This window comes from Macrobrachium rosenbergii, chromosome 37 (assembly GCF_040412425.1).
Source record: "Macrobrachium rosenbergii isolate ZJJX-2024 chromosome 37, ASM4041242v1, whole genome shotgun sequence".
NCBI classification, from domain to species: Eukaryota; Metazoa; Arthropoda; class Malacostraca; order Decapoda; family Palaemonidae; genus Macrobrachium; species Macrobrachium rosenbergii.
In genome coordinates, this window is record NC_089777.1 from 43,365,540 (window position 1) to 43,385,215 (window position 19,676).

The following is a 19,676-nucleotide window of genomic DNA, read 5'->3' on the forward strand; positions in this document are numbered from 1 at the left end:
CTGTTAGTGCTCAAGATAGTGAAAAGAAGCAGTTGGAGTGGTTGGACAACAAAACAAAGGATCTAAAAAAACTGGAAGTAAACCACACAGCTGCAAAAATTAGTTAGAGAGGCTGGGCAGAAACATTGAAGAAAGCAGGAAAAGAAGTAAAGTAAAAGGCTTAAAAGTGGATGCAGCTAGGACCTGAAAGAACTCTGCCAACACCCTCTCGCTTTGCCTACAGTGCACTACGTGAAGTTTATTGACTGCACTAATCCCACACTGGGGAAAGAGGAATCACTGATATGTAGAAATGTAAATGTTCAAGAAAATATCATTCTTAGGATTAATATTGTTGGTGAGGGGTAAGGGGAAGCTGGGCCTATAGCTCTGGGACCAGAGGTAACTTGAGAATAGATTTCATACACAATTTTTTATATTTCCTGTACATATGAAGGATGAATAGTTAAAGCACTCCTATAAAATGTTTTTATTTATAAAATAATTATGCACACAGAATCATACAAAGCATGTACTAGAATAATAGCATACTGCTGGAGTACAGTTCACGTACAGTAATATGAATGCAGGTGAGAAAGAGAACCACATCACTACAGTATTACGACTTTATGGTTATTCAGTAATGCCATAATGATGCACAGGGACAAAGAAAATTCATGGCTTGAAAATGACATAAAAAAAATTGCTTGTATACCTAAAGGTAAATCAGAAACAAACTCTCAAAGACGTAAAAGAGCACCAAACACTGTAGCTTTAATTTCATGTAATTTATTGCAGTAAGAGATGATCTTTCTTGCCCAAGCACATCGCTAGTGAGGATACAAAAGATTTTTAACAAATGATCACTTATTTTATCACTACACCTAGTGATGAAAATATCAGACAAATTCAACAGCCATTCTTTTGCCAGACACAGCTGACCCAAGTCGTGCTTCTTTGTCAAGACTAAATATACATCGAACAGACACTCCCATATCACTGCTATATCTAATGGAAGATAGAACCCTTAACAGGAGAGATGGTAATTTTGAAACTGCATCCATGCACTTGACACAGTACTGAAATAATAAAAAGGACTCAAGATAAAACCCCCTTTTGTCTTTACAACTCATGAGTGTGTCAAGTAAATGAAGTGACAACATAATTAATATTCAACAGCCAAATCAAATGCGTGAGAAAACTCTAACAACCCAAAAGATTTGGACTGCTCATAAAGCTAAACTCCATTCATAGTTCTGATAACATAAGGTGTCTAGTAACGTCTAGGAGAAGAGATGCATAAAATTGGTATCCCTTACAATAAACTATTTATCTTGACACACTGTGGAGTATCACAGAAAAACTATTGTTTACAGAGGTAAATGTTGGTCTCAATACCCAAAACAAACAACTCAAATAGTCCTTGTATGAGAATGTATACTCTATGTACAAAGGTGGTTTTAGCTACCAGTTATACCGGTTGCAACACAGTCGACTTCTCTTAAAGATAAATGGCTATGATAATGCAATGGCAAATGTGTAAGTTTAAATGAAAAAGATAAAAAATTAAAATGAGATCAGCTATAAAAGAAAGGTAGTTTATTAATGTTGTGGAATATCAATTTTTGAGTCTGTAAACACATTAAAATCATAAGGAAAAAAAGTTTGTAAAAACTGACATGTACAGAAATGTCTCAAACTGTTTTGTTCTAATTTAAATTAGTAGCTTTGTTACATGTTCAACACTGAATTATTATCACAATGTTATTTAAGAGCTCCACATACTAAACATTCAGTGAGCAAAACTGGTGTGAGGTGCTTAATGCTTACAATGTGAGGAAATATTTTCCATTCTACTTCTGTCTACTGAGTAGATACATTCCAATAAAACTGATTGCACAACAATAACTGGCATCAGAAATACATCATAAATGTTTGATTTCTTCTTTTCATTTTAATTATCAAGCTATTCTTGTCAACAACTGAGAGGGAGTACAAAAAATAGACATATTATTCGCATTCAAATAGCTACCTTTACATCAGGGCATTCCCCACACCCTTATTCCAAAGATAACCCACCCCCCCCAAAAAAAAATTAAAGTTGTAATAACAACAGATTTCATTTTTCACTCAATTTCCTAGTCATCTACCATCACTGAATGTTTAATGAACTGTTAATAGCAAAAATATAATGGAATATGCACAATGAAATTATCTCAACATTAAGAATCAACAAGAGTAAGCTTAATTAAAGATATACACAAACATACATCCCATACTAGTTCCATCAAACTAAACTGTTGGGGCATATGACCGTAGTAGTAAAGATATTTAAGCGAGAAGTAGCGTCACAATTCTGATAAGAGAGTACTTTAGGAAAATAATGTATACTGTGTAGTGGTGCCACATATGAAGATATAGAAAAGAGCTATTACAGCATAGACAAAATGAAAGCCCTGGTCAGTGGAAAAATACATAGAGAAGGAAAATTCTGAAAATAGGCAAAGGTGCACCTTGAACCCCTTTCTAAATGCTGAGGTAAGCTATCTTGTCATCATCATGTATTTCCTTGAAGCTGAACAACCCATATATATATATATATATATATATATATATATATATATATATATATATATATATATATATATATATATATATATATATATATATATATATATATATATATATATATATACATATATATATATATATATATACATATATATATATATATATATATACGGTCAGTTTAATTCTTTGGCAAAACTTCTTTAGGTATAAAATATTCTTAACATTTCTCTCACCAGTTAGCAACATTAAGAGGCAACAAAGAAAAACGATTCCTCGTGGTCCTATTTATAATGGTTTGATGCTAAATGAATACTTGATCCTAATTTTATGTATATCTTGAGCTTTTATCAAACCAGTCAGTTATAGAAACTTCAATTGTAACTAGATACATTATGTCCACACCTTCGGCCCAGCAACCGACAAATATCTAAATTGATATCTAGTAACACAGACGAGGGTGCTAATCTTTCCTTGGACGGCGCCGGCGCACTTCTGGCGAGCTCTTTGATTCTGCATCATCTTCAGCTTGAGAATCATTTTCTTCTCCTTGAGAACTCTGTCCTTTATCCTCTCCTTCACTCACCATTTTCTCTTCCTCATTTTCATCCTCCTCTTCTGCACCATCATTTCTCTCTTCACCTGTATCTTTCATTGCATCTTTGTCATTTGATGAAATTGCTTCCTCAACATTCACCTTCATTTTATCCTGAACATCTTCAACCAAATCTTCATCCTGTTAATAGAAACAATTTCATGAAATTATCTTTTGTTCAAGTCCATATAACGCAAGTCTTCCCTTAAACATTATATGGGTACTTCCCCAGGTCTCTCTATTTTTCCCTTTCCTGAGACTTACATAATCTGAAGAAAATTAAATACAATATTACTTGTACTGCATATGTTTTCTTTTACTTTGTAACTTTATTGCAAAGAAAAGCAACAAATACCACAGTTAACCCCTTCAATGTTTGGTGGCATGGATATATAAAACTTGAAATGACTCTTCTAACTACTATATACCCTACTACCAAATTTATTTCCATAATGAGATTTAAATACTGTACATGTAATCAAGTGTTTCCATTACTGCATGCAGACTCTGAGGAGAAAGTGGTGGAAATGTTTAACAGGTGGAAGAGCGGAAGGGACAGGACCAAAAATGAACATCAGTATAGTAAGAAAAGTGGCTGGTAAGCTGTATGTACAGGATATGGGGATGGACTCAGATCAGTGCACTCAATGTACAAGATGCTGTCACAAGCTGCTCAAGATTACATGACAAGAAGAAAGCGATTTTCAATGCTGGGAATATACTACAAGGACTATGTAACAGGAGCTGAGAAAGCAAATGGATGCAGTAAGAGACAGCTAAACTACTGGTATATAAGAATGTTCCATAACATAGAGAACAGAGACTTAATGATTGGTAAATGAGGCCTGGTTTACTCTTTACAACAGAAACTTGGGTACCAACAAGGAAAAGGGTAAATTTTGAAATAAGTGTGACTAAAAATGTTAAGGTTCATGACCAAATTATAGAAGGAAGACTGTATTATGAATAAGAAGTTGAGATGTTACATGTAGAGAAGAAGAACAGTTGGTCAGATATGGAAGTGGCAGGATGAAGACCTCACGTATACCTGGTTGGAGTTCAAGCAGAAAAGGCATGCAACAAAGAAAAGTAGACAAAACTCATTTTGCCTCTACTCCTATAAGGAAAAAGCTGATGAAAAAAGGTTCAGATAATAATAATAATAATAATAATAATAATAATAATAATAATATAATAATAATAATAATAATAATAATAATAATAATAATAATAGAGCCACTCAACTTATCAGATGCTTCTGGACTCTGTCCTTCTGATAGGTAACAAAATCTGACAAGTACTCAAGACCTCTTAATATAGCTTGCACTTAAACTAGCCAAAATAACCCACAACTGACAGTGATCCATTAATTTCCAGTCTTGACTAACTGTACATTTACTCAATTTAAGAGATTGAACAGCAAAAAGCATCACATCTAAAAATAATGTAGCTGAATAGTGCATAAGTTTAATAAACTGATGAGTTATAACAATAAATTACACAGGGAAGCAGTATGGTACTTTTATATGTGCTAACTATAGAAAAAAAAATACTTTAGAAATTCCATGGGGTCATTCACTGAAGAAACTAATTTTCTACACTGAAAAACAAAATGTCCGAAAAAAAAGGTTAAAAAGGAAACTTATGATTATATTATTTCCTAAAAACTTAAAGTTAGGAGAGAAAGGATGATTCTTGTGTTTTAGGAGAAAACTGTCCCCTATCTGATGGTAAGATTGAGGGTTTTACTTAAAGTTAGGAGAGAAAGGATGATTCTTGTGTTTTAGGAGAAAACTGTCCCCTATCTGATGGTAAGATTGAGGGCTTAACAATTCTTATATAAAATTAATGTCTTGCAAACAAACCAACGATGTTATGAGGTGCTAATTTCAACTATGGCAAATGCTCAGGATTTGACTCTACGTGTACTGCTTTGATTATATAACATAAAAAAAGATAGCATTCTTGAAAATATGAGTATTTGGCCTCCTGACACCAAAGAATAAATTCTTAACCTCTTCAAGGATTGTCTTTCTACATAAATCAGGAAATAGCAGTGCTCTCTCTTTGCTGCCTGCGAAAGCAGTTCACTTAGGCACTGTCACAAATCTGGAGGGCTTTGCTTCGACGTTTTTAGCCCTAAACAATGGGGGGGGGAAGACATCTCCCCTTGAACAAAGCCTTACAAGAAATGGCCTGAAAATCACTAATACACTCTGCTGTAGCAGCGCTAAAGGAAAGTGTTTTAAAAGTTTAAGTTCTTAAGGGAAGCTTTATCCAAAGGCTCAAACTGAGTTAACATCAAAATTTAAAGGCTATGTCCAAATTCCATCCTAAGCAATAAGATTTCAGGGCTTCCAGCTCTACAGATTGTAAGAAGTAACCAAGAGTCACAAGTCCTTGTATTATCGTCTTGTGCTTCCATTTCTCTTAATACTTCAAACGAATTTGAACAAATATTTGCATACGTTTCTTGGTTTGCAAAGCGGTTATTTTTCCTTGGGATTTATGTACCAGGGTTTTGTTACTCTTACCTATTTCCATTTTTGTTTGTGTTTGATTCTATTATAGCAGAAAATGTTCATTTCCTAGCGGGATCATGCATTCCTCTAACTTTTAATTCTAATTTGGCCTCTTTTATAGGCATTCCCATTCTTTCCTGAAGTAATTTTAATTCTGTATTGTATATATAATACATACACTTCTTAAATCTTGAATGGTGCATGGTGATTCTGTCCACAGTTCACGCATTTTGGTTCACCATACCTCCACTGTGTGGTATGTTTGTCAGATCTACAATACGCACATGTACATGTATTATGGCAATTTTTCCTTGTATGTCCACACATACTACAGTTTTGGCACTGTAGTGGTTTTGGAACATACAGTCTCAGTTCTCTGCTTTGGCCCATCGTTTTAATTTTTAAGGGTAACTCATGGCCTTCAAATTTTATCTTTGCTACTCTCAGTGTTTTTCCATTACTCCATCCACTGGCTATGTCGTATATTTCACAATCTTGTACATTGTTGTACCTTTTTTTAAGGGAGTCCAGCAATATATTCTTTTCTATTGGTTCTTCATCATTATCAGGGAGTACTATGGCACCCTGTACACTACTCATGTTGTCATGTTTTTTATATATACTTTTATATTATCAATATTTTTTATAGTTAAGTAATTTTCTGATTCATTATTTGTTGTGGTTTCCATCAACCACATCTGACCTTTTATTTGTCTGAATGACATTTCAGTAGTTGAATGTTGATTCAATAGGAAGTTTTCTAATTTTAATGCTGATATTTTCTTCTGTTTCTAAGGTCAGGAATCTTGACCAACTCCCTCGGAGTGAGTCAAGGTTGGGTCAAGATATTTGCTTTTTTTTTATTTGCTTTGTACTGGAGCATAAGGTTCCAGTGTAATTACATTAGGATTTTTATTTGATTTTTCCAGAGAAAGGTCGTCAGAGGAAATTCCAGCAGTTGCCAACTGTGCTGAGTCACTACCATCAAAGGGCCCATGGGTACTTGAATCTTTAAAAAGACAGATTTAAGATTTAAGTATAAAAAAAAAACTAAATAAACCTGAAAACCTTAAAAAGATATCATCAGCTTTTCATGGAGTTTATTCTTCCACCAATGACACAAGTGAGAAAGAACTGACTCCCAAATGTCCGCTCCCTACCCTACCCTAAAGGGGATGGCACAACATGATTATAGAGCGGCCCAAGTGCAAGCCAAACCCACTTGCTAGGACTGAGAGTATTAAAAGAATACATTAATCCCACCCTAATCATGTTATGGGCAAATCAGACAGAATGGCGAGAGTCCTACCCCGAGAACCAGACCCACCTGGAATCCATGGTCCAGCCCTAAAGAATAGTTCCACCTTTGAGCTATCAATCTGATAACACTCTGGTCCTAACATTATCGGGGCAGTTGATGGTCCTACCACAGTTCCCACTATTTAGCTTTGGATACAAACCCAATCCCAGCTATGACATCTTTTCCTATTTAACAGGTCTAATAAATATTAGCATAAGTGGAAAATTCCACAAAAATTAATCCAAACAAACATATGCTCATATATGAGACCGGTAACTAGAGGAGCTAGAGTTGGACATACCTAACTATCAGGTCAAAATCAATATACAAGTCACAAAAAACAGGAATTATTACTAAACAGCAATGCCGAGAGGCTACCATAACAAAAATACTTAACCAGATGGGTAGAAAAATTGTTCCAAAAACCAAGCCGCTTTGTCAACACCGTGTGTGGACAACACAAGCAGCAGAAACAAATTGAGCTATTGGCTAGGTTGTTCCTCTGTCTTACCCCGAAAGTGGGCAGGGTCTTGTCACCTACACAAACAAAAGAATCGTTACTGTGGAATTCAAAATTCAAGCTGCCGTTCAAGTAGAAACTCTTAGCTAAGTAATTACTGGGTAAGTTACTTATATAAAATTATCTATTGGCCAAGACATTAAATGAGATTCAGAGCATGAAAAACGAGAGGCAGGTGACGGAGGGCACAGAACCACATTGCCATGAGAACCAACCGGGTTCCCTAGCAGGGGTCTCTTCCTACTGTCACAGGGCAGTCTTAAGCTTGGGCTACATATGGGCAAGGGCACAGACACATTACCTCTTGCAGGGGAATGCATAAATGGTTGCACACTATGGAAGGACCAGGAATGATTCCCCAACATGAATTCTGAAAAACTTTTTACTGACCAAAACAAGGTTTATTTCCGGTTCTAACTTCTCAATAGTATGCTTTTCCTGAACCAAAGGGGAGCGGAAGGCAGAGCTAAAGAGGAAGTCTCAGTACTAGCTAAAGCATTAGCAGAGGAAAAAGCCACAGTGAGTAAGGACAACTGCAGATGAAGGAACTGGAGAAGGGGGAGAAATAACAGGTTTATGACCTGACCTAACTATTTGCTTTTGCAATGTTTCCCTTCTTTTCCTATACAACAAACTTAAGCATAAAAGTCCTTCGAAAATCTCTAGTTTCCTTATATCTGTTTTCAAGATCACACTTTATACCCCTGCAGCTAGCAGTGTAGTAACTATCTCCTCAAAAATGAACATCCTGTGCATCCCTGGACAAATAATTGTACAGTACAAAGCAGCTAACAGCCAAAACCACGAAATACCAACGAGCACTTCTAAACAATGGCAACAGAGAGAATTCTGACGAGCTAAAACATTTGAAACACACCTGGTAGAGAACAGGTGTATGAGACAGTCATCTGGGCAGCCATTCGATCTTTTCTTTTGTTGGAATGCCAGCTTGCCTATCAGCGTGAAGATATAAGCTTTCTTTAACAGCAGGTAAGATTCATCCCAAATGAATGATACTAAGGCTACCATAGGGAGTGAGGTGCTTCAGAAAGGTTGGCAAATAATATCATGTATGCAGAATAAACAAGTTTGTATGGTACATTTTATAGGGATGATAGAAGAACAGTAACAATGGGTGAGACAGATTTGTCGACCCTTGAGGATACTTACGGGATGTAAACAGTTTGCACTGCGATATGAGAAGTGCAAGTGTGTGTACAATTTAAGATTCCTGCTAGTGACTGGGGTGTGATGTTACAAGGGTTTTGAAGGTTTATTCATAGATAGATGTGTGTGGTGCTGCTTGTTATGGCTGAACATTTGAGTAAGTGTGCTTATGCAGCACTGGTAAGAGGTAAAAGAAGTGCGACTGTTGCCAATGTAGTAAGCAAAGTAATTTTCCCAATTTGTGAGTACACCAAGGAGTTGTTGAGAGATATAGGACCTGAGTTCACTGGGAAATTTGGTCTGGTTAAACTAAGGTATACTTTTTTTCTGTATGGTGAAAGATTGGGAGCATAACACTGTAATGCTGTATATGTCAAGCGCAAATGGGTTAGCTGAAAGAACAATTAGGACGTAAAGTGAGTTGTTACATATGATGTCTGATAGGGAGAATGAATGGGATTTGTAAGCTGCGAATGCCTTACAAATGCATCATGTAAGCACCCAAAGGAGTATAGGAATGTCTGTCTCCAAGTGAGTATGTTATGAATTACGAAAGATGTGTTAAACCTATGATGCAGTTAACCCCTTGTGGATGGGTAACATACATACATGTTTACTTATAGCTTTGGGGTGGATTCCGGGTAACATACGTATATGTTCTAGACTTCGCGCCAGACAGTTTGAATGAATTTTAAGGAAAACTCTTCATATCACTTCCACGGGCCATAAACGACTCATGGCAATTTTTACTCCAACTCTAACATAGCTAGTCATTACAGTAGAGAGATCAGTTTGCCTTGAGATGCCATGGGTGAATGTTGTCCAAATTTTCCATCCAATGACATCTCGTAAATATTTTATAATAAATATACAGTAAACCCCATGTATTCGCCTTCTCATGATTCACGGATTTCTCTATGGAACATATGTACACATTATTCACGGAATATTCGCCAACTCGCTGTATTTTTCACTGAGAAATGTTCACTAATTACTGTGTTTTCATATAATTTTCATGACTAAATGCACTTTTTGTGATAAAACTATTAAAATACTCAGGTACCCAGGTAGTGCTCGAGTTACGATAATTCACCTTACAATAATTTGATTTTGCGATGGGGTAAGCAATTAAGCCTTAAACGCCAACTGGACATATCGTAAGTCGACTAAAATTGTCTGTCGGGTGACAAGTGGACGTACCGTACGTAGACTACAAAAAATTTCAACCTTTGGTCAACTTTGACTCGACCGAAATGGTCAAAAAATGCAATTGTAAGCTAAAACTCTTACATTCTAGTAATACTCAATCATTTACCTTCATTTTGCAACAAATTGGAAGTCTCTAGCACAATATTTCGATTTATGGTGAATTTTTTTAAAAACTTGGCCGAAAATTTCAGAAATTCTTTCGTCATTTTGTCGTAATTTTTGCACCGTTTTATATTAGCCGTTACATAAAGTTTTATATATGGAAATGTGCGCAATTTCAAGTACAATCATGTACAATCAGTTTTGAAATATTTTCATATAAATCACGATAACTGCCAAAATTTCAACCTTCGGTCAACTTTAACTCGACCAAAATGGTAAAAAACGCAATTATAAGCTAAAACTCTTACATTCTAGTAATATTCAATCATGTACCTTCATTTTGCAACAAACGAAGTCTCTAGCACAATATTTCGATTTACGGTGAATTTCTGAAAAAAAAAAAACTTTTTCCTTACGTCTGCGCGCGGTAACTCGGCCGAACATCTCAGAAATTCTTTCGTCACGTTGTCGTAATGTTTGCATCATTTTACATTAGTCGTTACATAAACTTTTATATATGAAAATGTGCGCAATTTCATGTAGAATACAACAAAATAATTCATGGTTGTAGCTTTTATCACTTTTGAAATATTTTCACATAAATCACGATAACTGCCAAAATTTCAACCTTCGGTCAACTTTAACCCGACCAAAATGGTCGAAAAACGCAATTGTAAGCTAAAACTCTTACATTCTAGTAATATTCAATCATTTACCTTTATTTTGCAATAAATTGGAAGCCTCTAGCACAATATTTCGATTTATGGTGAATTTTTGAAAAAACATTTTCCTTACGTCCATGTGTAACTCGGCCGAACATCTCAGAAATTTTTTCGTCACATTGTTGTAATGTTTGCACCGTTTTATATTAGTCGTTACATAAACTTTTATATATGAAAATGTGTGCAATTTCATGTAGAATACAACAGAAAATAACTCATGGTTGTAGCTTTTATCAGTTTTGAAATATTTTCATATAAATTACGATAAATAGAAAAATTCGACCGGTCAACTTTAACTCGACGAAATGGTGAAAACTGCAATTGTAAGCTAAAACACTTACAGTCAAGTAATATTCAATCAATTAGCTTCATTTTTCAACAAACGGGAAGTCTCTAGCACAATATTTCGATTTATGGTGAATTTTTGAAAAACATTTTTTTACGTCCATGGCGTTACTGATTCATGCATCATATTGTGATAATATTTTCTGTGTGTTGCTTTGATCGTTTTACAATTTGTTATATACCAAAATCATCGCAATTTAGTGTAAAATACAAAGAAAAAAAAATAATCTGTTAGCTTTAACCGTTTTGCCCACAGCGCGATTTGTATAAAATTATATATGAAAAATTTTTTTTGTGCTGTCATATATTTCAATATTTATATATGATAATGATATTTTTTTCATTTCTGATGGTTGCATACTAAACTTCAGGCAATGACAAAAAAGGAGCCAAAAATGAACTCTTAATCTTAAAAACTAAGTGTGCTGTGATTTTTTAAAAAAAACTTTTTTTCCGCTTCAGCGCTAACTCCCGAACGCCGCCGGCATACGGGAGACGTTTTTGTAAATAGAGGCTCGGCATTTAAGGGTTAAGTAAATACTAGGGCAAAGACATAAGTTTGGGTTAACACTGAATTATGGAGTGAGTGCAATGATAGAGGAATGTTGTGGCTGTACATTGGCCATTTTGTACTGTATTTATGATTACATTAAGTAATCTTTAAATTTCATGAAATACATGAATACTGAATATTTTAGTCATTGTTCTCCCTCTAGTTTGGATTAAGGGGAACCTTTCTCACTTCAGATCCAATGCAGTGAGAGGGTTTGCCAGGACAAGAAGTGTTATTATGAAAGACTGCAGTATAAAGCCACTGATGTTAATGGAACATTGCGCAGTCTATAAGTGGATTGCCTTGAGAGGTTGCAGTGGTGGTGTCTGTGCAGCTTTCTATTATTTAAATACGCTTGAGTTGGTCGCTCGTAAAGTGATTCACAGGATGCATTTATTATGAAAAAATTAAAATAAAAGGGAAAGACTAAAAATTATTGGGTTTGTTGATTGATTTGGTATTTAGGAAGCTTAGTTATTGGTTAGGTAGGTTTATTCAGTAGTATGTTTTTCTAGGACTGGAAGTTAACAACCTGGATGCACTGTAAATTTTGTAAATAACACTAGTAGTAATTTAATGTATTGGTTAAGAAATGATCGCCTGATTTACTCCCCAAAACTGATGACACAGTCTACTACTCTTGCTCTACCCCTCTTAAACTTACATAAGCTGTCTTTAAGAGAAAAAAAATTACAACATTGTCCAATTACTAAACCAATCAAAATTCAAATGCTTAGCACAAATAAGAAGTGAAACTTACATCATCCTTAAGGCCAGGTGCAGGGGGATATGATCCTGGAGCTTTAGGAGGGAACATGAAATCAATAATGCACACCAAGATCTGAAAATAAAAAAAATGGCATATGAAGATAGAAAATGGTTTACACAATGTTTATAGCAATGAAACTTCATTACAGTACAATATTACATTTATAACATTGGTAACGCCAAAAATGACAGATTACAAAAATCAATTTGGCAAAAAAAAAAAAAAAAAAAAAAAAAAAGCATATAGAACAATATAAAAACCCCCGTTAACAGCACCATGACTTCCAGCTTAACACTTTTGCAAATTAAATAAAATCTTACCAGGCCTAGAAGAGCACCTACAACAACTGTAGCTAATGCAAAGACTAAATATGATCCCCATGTAGGCAGTCCATATTCCTCCACCAGCACAGAATGGATCCCTCGTAGTACCATTGACAGCTAAAATGCAAAAAGATTTTAAATAACATATATAAGCATAATTACACTTTTAATAAATGGACATAAAAATAATCAAGGTAGAAAAACCAAGATAGTTTCACTTCTCAATTCTAAATAAAAAAATTCTCATTATCAGTGTTTTAAGTCACTATCATACATACAAGATGAATATGAAAAAACTTTTAAAAAACTGGTACCTCACCAGGTGCAAAGTATGGTCTACTGAAGATTCATGAACAAAACATTCCAATTTTACCCATTTTATCTTAACAAATATGCCAAATTACACATCTAAATTCATCATTCCTCATAACCAACTGTCTAAATGAATATAAGCTGAGAAATTCTAAGCGTTTATTACATAACACATGAGAAATTCAAAGCTTTTCATCACATAACAGATGTAAAACTATCAAAATAATTATTGATTTGTTTATGGAAATGACAACTCATTTTCATATCTACCAAAGAGTTTGAGCACCTACTGAATTTAGTAACTGAAGACAATTTCTTCATTTCAATAACAGGTACTTGGAATTAGAATTGGAATTTAAAATTTACTAAGTGCTGGGACCTATGAAGTCACTCAGCACTGAAAGGAAAATTGGGAGTAAAAAGACAAATTTTTAAAGTACTTTGTATTTTTCCTAAAACATACAAACCTGAGGTCTTTACATAGGGGATTAACTTTCAGCGAGCTCGAAATCCAACCGTAAAACTTTTGCAAAGTTGGTTATAGTAACAGTTACCGATGGTGGGGGGCAGAAGAACTGCCCACCCAGTAGGTATACATTCAGTTCTACGCAGTTTACTTTTTGACACAGGTAAGAGAATGAGGGGTGGTCACTACCTTCTGGTTGAAGCCATTAAACAAGGAGTCTCAGGATACTGAAGTGCAGGATTGGTAGGGTTAAGCTAGAACTAGTTAGGCTAGGCTACGTCCCCAACCAAACCTAACCCAACCTACTCCCTTGTAGAGCAAGAGACTACCTTGTGGGTGATGCCATCAGACAAGTAGCTCCAGAATACTGAAATGCAGGTCTGGTAAGGTTAGACTAGAACTAGTTAGGCTAGGCTTAAGTTAGGTTAAGTACCTAACTAACCTAACACAACCTCTTCAAGTGCATGTGAATGTCCTTTGGTTGATGCTTGAGGCACAAAGTATTCCTGGAGGGAGACCTGCGACATTCTTCACAACATGGGTGAGCTTCTCTCAAAAAATGATGTCGACTCTGTCAACTACTGCTTTCATGAGATCATCAGACGATGGAGCGCTAGAAGTCACCATTGAGGAAGAGGCTCTAAAGCTCTGTGAAAGATACGCTGCCAATGGAGCAGGAGAAAAGCCACCACCACCGAAGGGGTTCCAAAGTTCTGAATGGGATACGCTGCCGACAGATCCAGAGCCATAGGACCACTAAGAGGAGAATGGGTTAGCCGCTGCAGCCACCGACTCAAAACGCTAGTCAGGGTATACCAAAAACTGAAGTGGCAACACAGCTCGCATGTCCATGGCATTAGTCTCCATCATTCCAGAACTCCTCCCTGTTCACACTCTCCCAAGAAGCCCTCTGATCGTCGTTCCAGCTCCCACAACCGTGTCCTGTTGAACGTCCGAGTCCATGAAGACACACGTACGTGCAGTTACTCCAATTTAGTCGGCCATTCAGCCTGGCTCCTCAGCATCTCGTCATCTCTTGCGTTCTTGCTAAACTAGGAGAAATCTAGTTCATGCGGACGTGACAGTACGGATATACTGTACAGCTGTATAATGACATCACGGCAGTTGCACGTGGGGGTTGTGGAAGTTGTCTCAGGATGGTGTGTCCAGGAACGGAACATCTACCTCTCTGATGTAAAGGTTTGGGAAGAGAACAGGATGTCTACAGCAAGTCTAGGGGGAGAGCAGCAGGGCTGGCAACTGTTGAAGGTGGATGACACAGTCAAGTGACAGGACAGGAAATGGAAAAATAGGCCACCCAAGGTTGGCACTCCTGGCAGGCCTAGGAAAGTCCACATATCTTCTGCACCTTTGATCTTGAAATAGAACAAGATGACACTGCCTATTCTCTCACGGCAGGGGGAACCTCCCCACCCGAAAAGAGCAGGGGTACCCAGAGAGAAATATCTCCTGACCCTTCTCCCAAAACTTCCAAAGTCGAAGCTATGGGAGAATGGGAAAGGGTAAAATCTTCCAAGGAAGAAGCAGCAACTGGAGGAAGAATGCATAGAAGGAACCAGGAGACTGAGAAGCAGCCATTGGAGGAAAAAACTCTTCCTCCTCTGATGCTTCCTCCTGGCAAAAACCTCCACTGCTCAGGAGGCCAAGAGCGACATTCAGAGGGGGGAAGGGAGCGAGCCTTCAACTCACCCCCGCCCCCCCCCAAGAGATGGGGCAAGATACAAGACAGGGACTGTAGACAGGAATCCCCACTGGTTTAAGAGAGCAAGTCGGGACCACCGCACTGTCAAAGATCTTGCGATGTCAACCTCTGTGTTGAGGGAGAGGGGAAAAACTTGCTAGGTTTAAGCAAGAAGTAGCTTTGTACAAACTGAATACAAAACCCTCACCTGGAAATAAGAAAAAACCCACCTTTTCTCTGTTACCATAACCAACCTTGCAAATATTTTACGGCCGGATTACCAGCTCACTGAAAGTTAATCCCATATGTAAAGACTGAGGGTTTGTATTTGTGTGAGAATAAGGTTTTAAAAGGTGGAACAGGAGAAAAACCTCACAGTTGCACCATGGAACAATTGTTAGAGGGTGGAACATAAAATGGAAGAAAGAGAATATGAATCGAGGTAGAGCAAAAGAATGAAATGGGGTTTCAGCTAGGGATGCTGCAAAGAACCCAAGTACTGCCTATACTGCACTGCTTGAGGTTCACTGACAGCACTAACCCCCTACAGGGAATAATAGGTAATTGAAACAGCTGCAGGTCTATCCTTGGGTAACCCCTATGTTTGCTGCCTTTAACAATATTTTTTGAGTCATCATAAAACAATAGTGGTTGCTTAATTGCCCGAAAGAATTTACACCTTTAATATACAATAAAGAGTATGTTGATAAAACTTTCTTAGTTTTCAATAAAAAACACACGCTATTCCTTAATTATCTTAATGCTTAGCATAAGAAAATATTTATGATGGAGAGGCCAAAAATAGAACTACATTCCTTGATTTACTTATAGTAAAAATGAATCTGAAAATTAACATATCTATAAATAAAAAATCCACCTTCACAGGATTTGGTTTAAGTTTTTCAAGTGCCTGTTAAGAGAAATAAAAAACACAGACCATTACCACAATTGTGCATCAAGCATTCAACTTTTCATCCAACCATTCAGTATTTCATAAGGAAGTAAAATTTTTACACTGATTATTTCAAGCATAATTGGTTTACTGAAAATATCTTTTATGGTTAAGTACATGCATATTTTTTATATTAAGAACCTTTATCCAACTAAACAAAAGTGTGACCCTGAAAGAAATATACTTCAGGTTTCCTTATACATAAAGGGTATATGTAAAAACGTGAATCATGCATTATGTAAGAACTAAAGAACTTTTCCAGTTATATTTGCCACAAACTGATTTAGATGTATTGTATAACTACTTTCAAATAAAAACATACTTCAGCTGTATAGATAAATTGCTGAGAGGCCTGTGTTCGTAAGTTGTTTACAAATTTACATGTTCCAAATGCAGTTTGGAATACTGTACATAGGTTTTAGTCATTACGAATCGTTCCTTTTGACTCGGCCAATACAGTGCTGTCAATTCATTATTAATTATTAATTATCATTATTATTATTAAAATAGTTTTACCAGACAACTGAGCTGATTATCAGCTCTCAAAGGGCAGGCCAGAAGGATTTGTTTGTATTTGTTAATTTTTTTATATATTTTGTCAATTAAGTTACAGTTTTCCAAAAACTTTATAAATGAACTACTGTAGCTGCAAATGGCGAAGCTTCTGACAAAATTTCACTGATGGGTTTATTTCCAAAACTTGATAGTTGCTGCTGATTATACCTGTACTTTAGACATTCACACAGTAAATGTTTAATCATTATCACTACTTTACATTCAGAGCATACAGGACCAGAGTTATATGGATTATTCATTAGAATGTCCATGTGTTAGACAAGAATGGCCTATTCGGAGAAGTGTCAGTACTACTTGCGTCTCTCTCTCTTTGGTATGATACCTCCATTTTCCAACACAAGGTTTTATTTGTTTTAATTACTACTTTCAGGTTCTACACTCCATATACCTTGTCATTTTTCATATATTTTTGTTACATAACCATTAATAGTGATATTTACATTTGATCTTGTTGTATAGGCTACTTCTTTGGCTGTTTTATTAGCCTCTTCATTTCCCCTAATCCCTATAGTAAGGGCAGGGATCCAACCTATTTCTATATTTTTCCCATTTTTATTTAACCTAAGGAGTAATAATTTATTGTACAATATATTTTTTTTGGTTTGTAAATTTGAATAGCATCTATGGCACTTCTTGAGTCGCTAAAAATCACAAAATTATTGAATGATCTTATTTCTATGGCTGATGCAACTGCATACAATTCTGCTGTGAAAACTAAGTTAAGTATACCTTAGTTTAACAGACCACTCAGCTGATTAACAGCTCTCCTAGGGCTGGCCCAAAGAATTAGACTTATTTTATGTGGCTAAGAACCAATTGGTTACCTAGCAACGGGACCTACAGCTTATTGTGGAATCCAAACCACATTATAGCGAGAAATGAATTTCTATCACAAGAAATAAATTCCTATAATTCTTCATTAGCTGGCCTGAAACTCGAACTCTGGCCTAGAGAGTGCTAGCCGACAACTCTACCAATTCGCCCAACAAGGAACTTGCTGTGAAAACTGAGGCATTATCAGGTAGAGAGAATTAATGAATTTCTTCTTGGGATACTGCTGCATATCCGACTCCATATTGTGATCTAGATCCGTCTGTGTATATTGTGTAATATGCACTTTTTTGGCTTATGTGTTCTAGTGTATATTGTCTGCGGTGTTCTAGGGAATATGAGTAACCTTTTCATAAATGTTTTAAATGTGTGCAAATTCTTATTTTATTCATAATCCAAGGAGGGGGTAGTTTTACTACTGAAGGTAACTTTATATTTATATTCAGTGACATGCACAATCTTTTAGCTCTAACTGGGGAACGGTGGTGAATGATTGTTTATAAATACATCTCTTAATTCAAATAATTTTTTTGTCGGTGAATCACTTGTCTGAATTCTTATGGCATTTTTCACTGTTATTAAAGGCTCCTGAACATACTCTATGGCCTTCATTGTGAATTGGATCTAACGTTTCCTGCATTGTGTCTGATGCTGAGCCATATACTTTGCTTCCATAATCAATGACAGACAACACTGTTATTTTAGACCAGAGGTTCTCAAACTTTTTCGTGAGCGACCCTATTTGGAACATTTCAATCCTTTGTGACCCAGAGTAAAGTAAAGTGAGAGAAAATGTAGTGATATATACACTTTATTTTAGAAAAAAATAATGTATACAGTTTTTCACTCACAAAACTATAGTAGAGCGGGTAACTATAAAAAAAAAGGGGGAAAAGTGCAAATGGTGATACAAGGATGAAACTTGGCTCAACTATTCTTCTTGTCCCTTGGTCTCATTATCAACCTCTGGCCACACAAAATTTTGCCATTTTCCAAGATGGCCGACATGGTTTTCAAAGTGGCGTCCTGTGGATATTTGAATATTGGTATTTAAATGATTAATCACATTCAAATCCCTAAGTCACTCCCAGTTTATATTAAAATATTAAAAACAACCCTTTATATATGTACATACATCATTTCTCTGCACAGAAATATCCAAGATGTCTGTCACTATATCGAAAATGTCTGCCAAAATGCCAAAAGCTGGTACTTAAGCTCATATATGAGGCTAAAGGTCCGGTAATACATGGATTTGGGGTAACTTCAGCCTGATGAGTTCATTTTTTGTAGATTAGAAATCAATTAATCCCCAGTTAATTCATTTTCATCCTCATTTAGAAAAAAAATGGGTAATAAGCTTAATGTAATAGTGTAGTGTCTCGAGTGTACTACTAGGACACACTGGTTGACACTATAGCTGTAAAATTCAGCATGGGGTTCAGTGCTAGCTAATGGCAGAGACTTGTTATTAGTTTCCCAAATGCTGTTTAGCTAGCCCCACTTCAATGTTAAACAGCTGCACCTGAATTGACAGGATGTGCCAGTGCGGGAGAGCCGAGCCAAGGAAGATGGGGCTTTAGTCTTCTAGATGGTGTACAGATCACATGGGAATTAAATAGCATTGGATGAATGATCGGGCTAGGGGTACGATTATGACATATCTGAGCCTAGTTGTATCCCATTTCTGAAAGTGCATATATGTTATATAGGTGGTAAAAGGATAAACCCTCAGCCTACAGAACAAAAGCAATGGCAGGACAATCTTGGAAGTCAACGTCTTTCCTGAAGGGAGATAGTACGACTAACTGGAAGCTTTGTTGCTTGTACCAAGAGGACACACGTGAAAGACTAGTTGATGCATCTGGTGCTGGCTATGTTACCCATGCTACAAACATTCCTGAATTCTATAAGTTAAATGCAATGCCTATACCATTTCATCCCAAAAGGCTTGATGATGGTGATGGAATTCTGCAGACCTTTGAAAATAACAATGCAACATATCATGAATCATGTATGCTGAAGTTCAAAACAACAAAACTAGAAAGGAAAAGGAAGTCACTGTGTAAGACAAAATGCTCCATCAGCAATATAGCATCCGTCGCCCATGCCAGGGGATCCGGGGCTGGAGAGCAGAAGAGAGAAAGGCAATTGTTTCTTGAG

The 19,676-nt window shown here is 36.3% G+C and overlaps 1 protein-coding gene across 1 annotated transcript in view; it reads right to left on the reverse strand.

Annotated features, from left to right (window-relative positions):
* Positions 1-2,825: 2,825 nt before the first annotated feature.
* Positions 2,826-19,676, reverse strand: part of LOC136825533 (thioredoxin-related transmembrane protein 1-like) — an 80,690-nt gene continuing 63,839 nt past the window's right edge. Inside the window, exons 4-6 of the mRNA XM_067082106.1 lie at positions 12,672-12,791; positions 12,343-12,423; positions 2,826-3,283 (exon numbers count right to left, since the gene is read on the reverse strand). Of these exons, the coding sequence (XP_066938207.1) occupies positions 3,011-3,283; positions 12,343-12,423; positions 12,672-12,791 (474 nt within the window). The 3' untranslated portion in view covers positions 2,826-3,010. The remainder of the gene's footprint in view (positions 3,284-12,342; positions 12,424-12,671; positions 12,792-19,676) is intronic.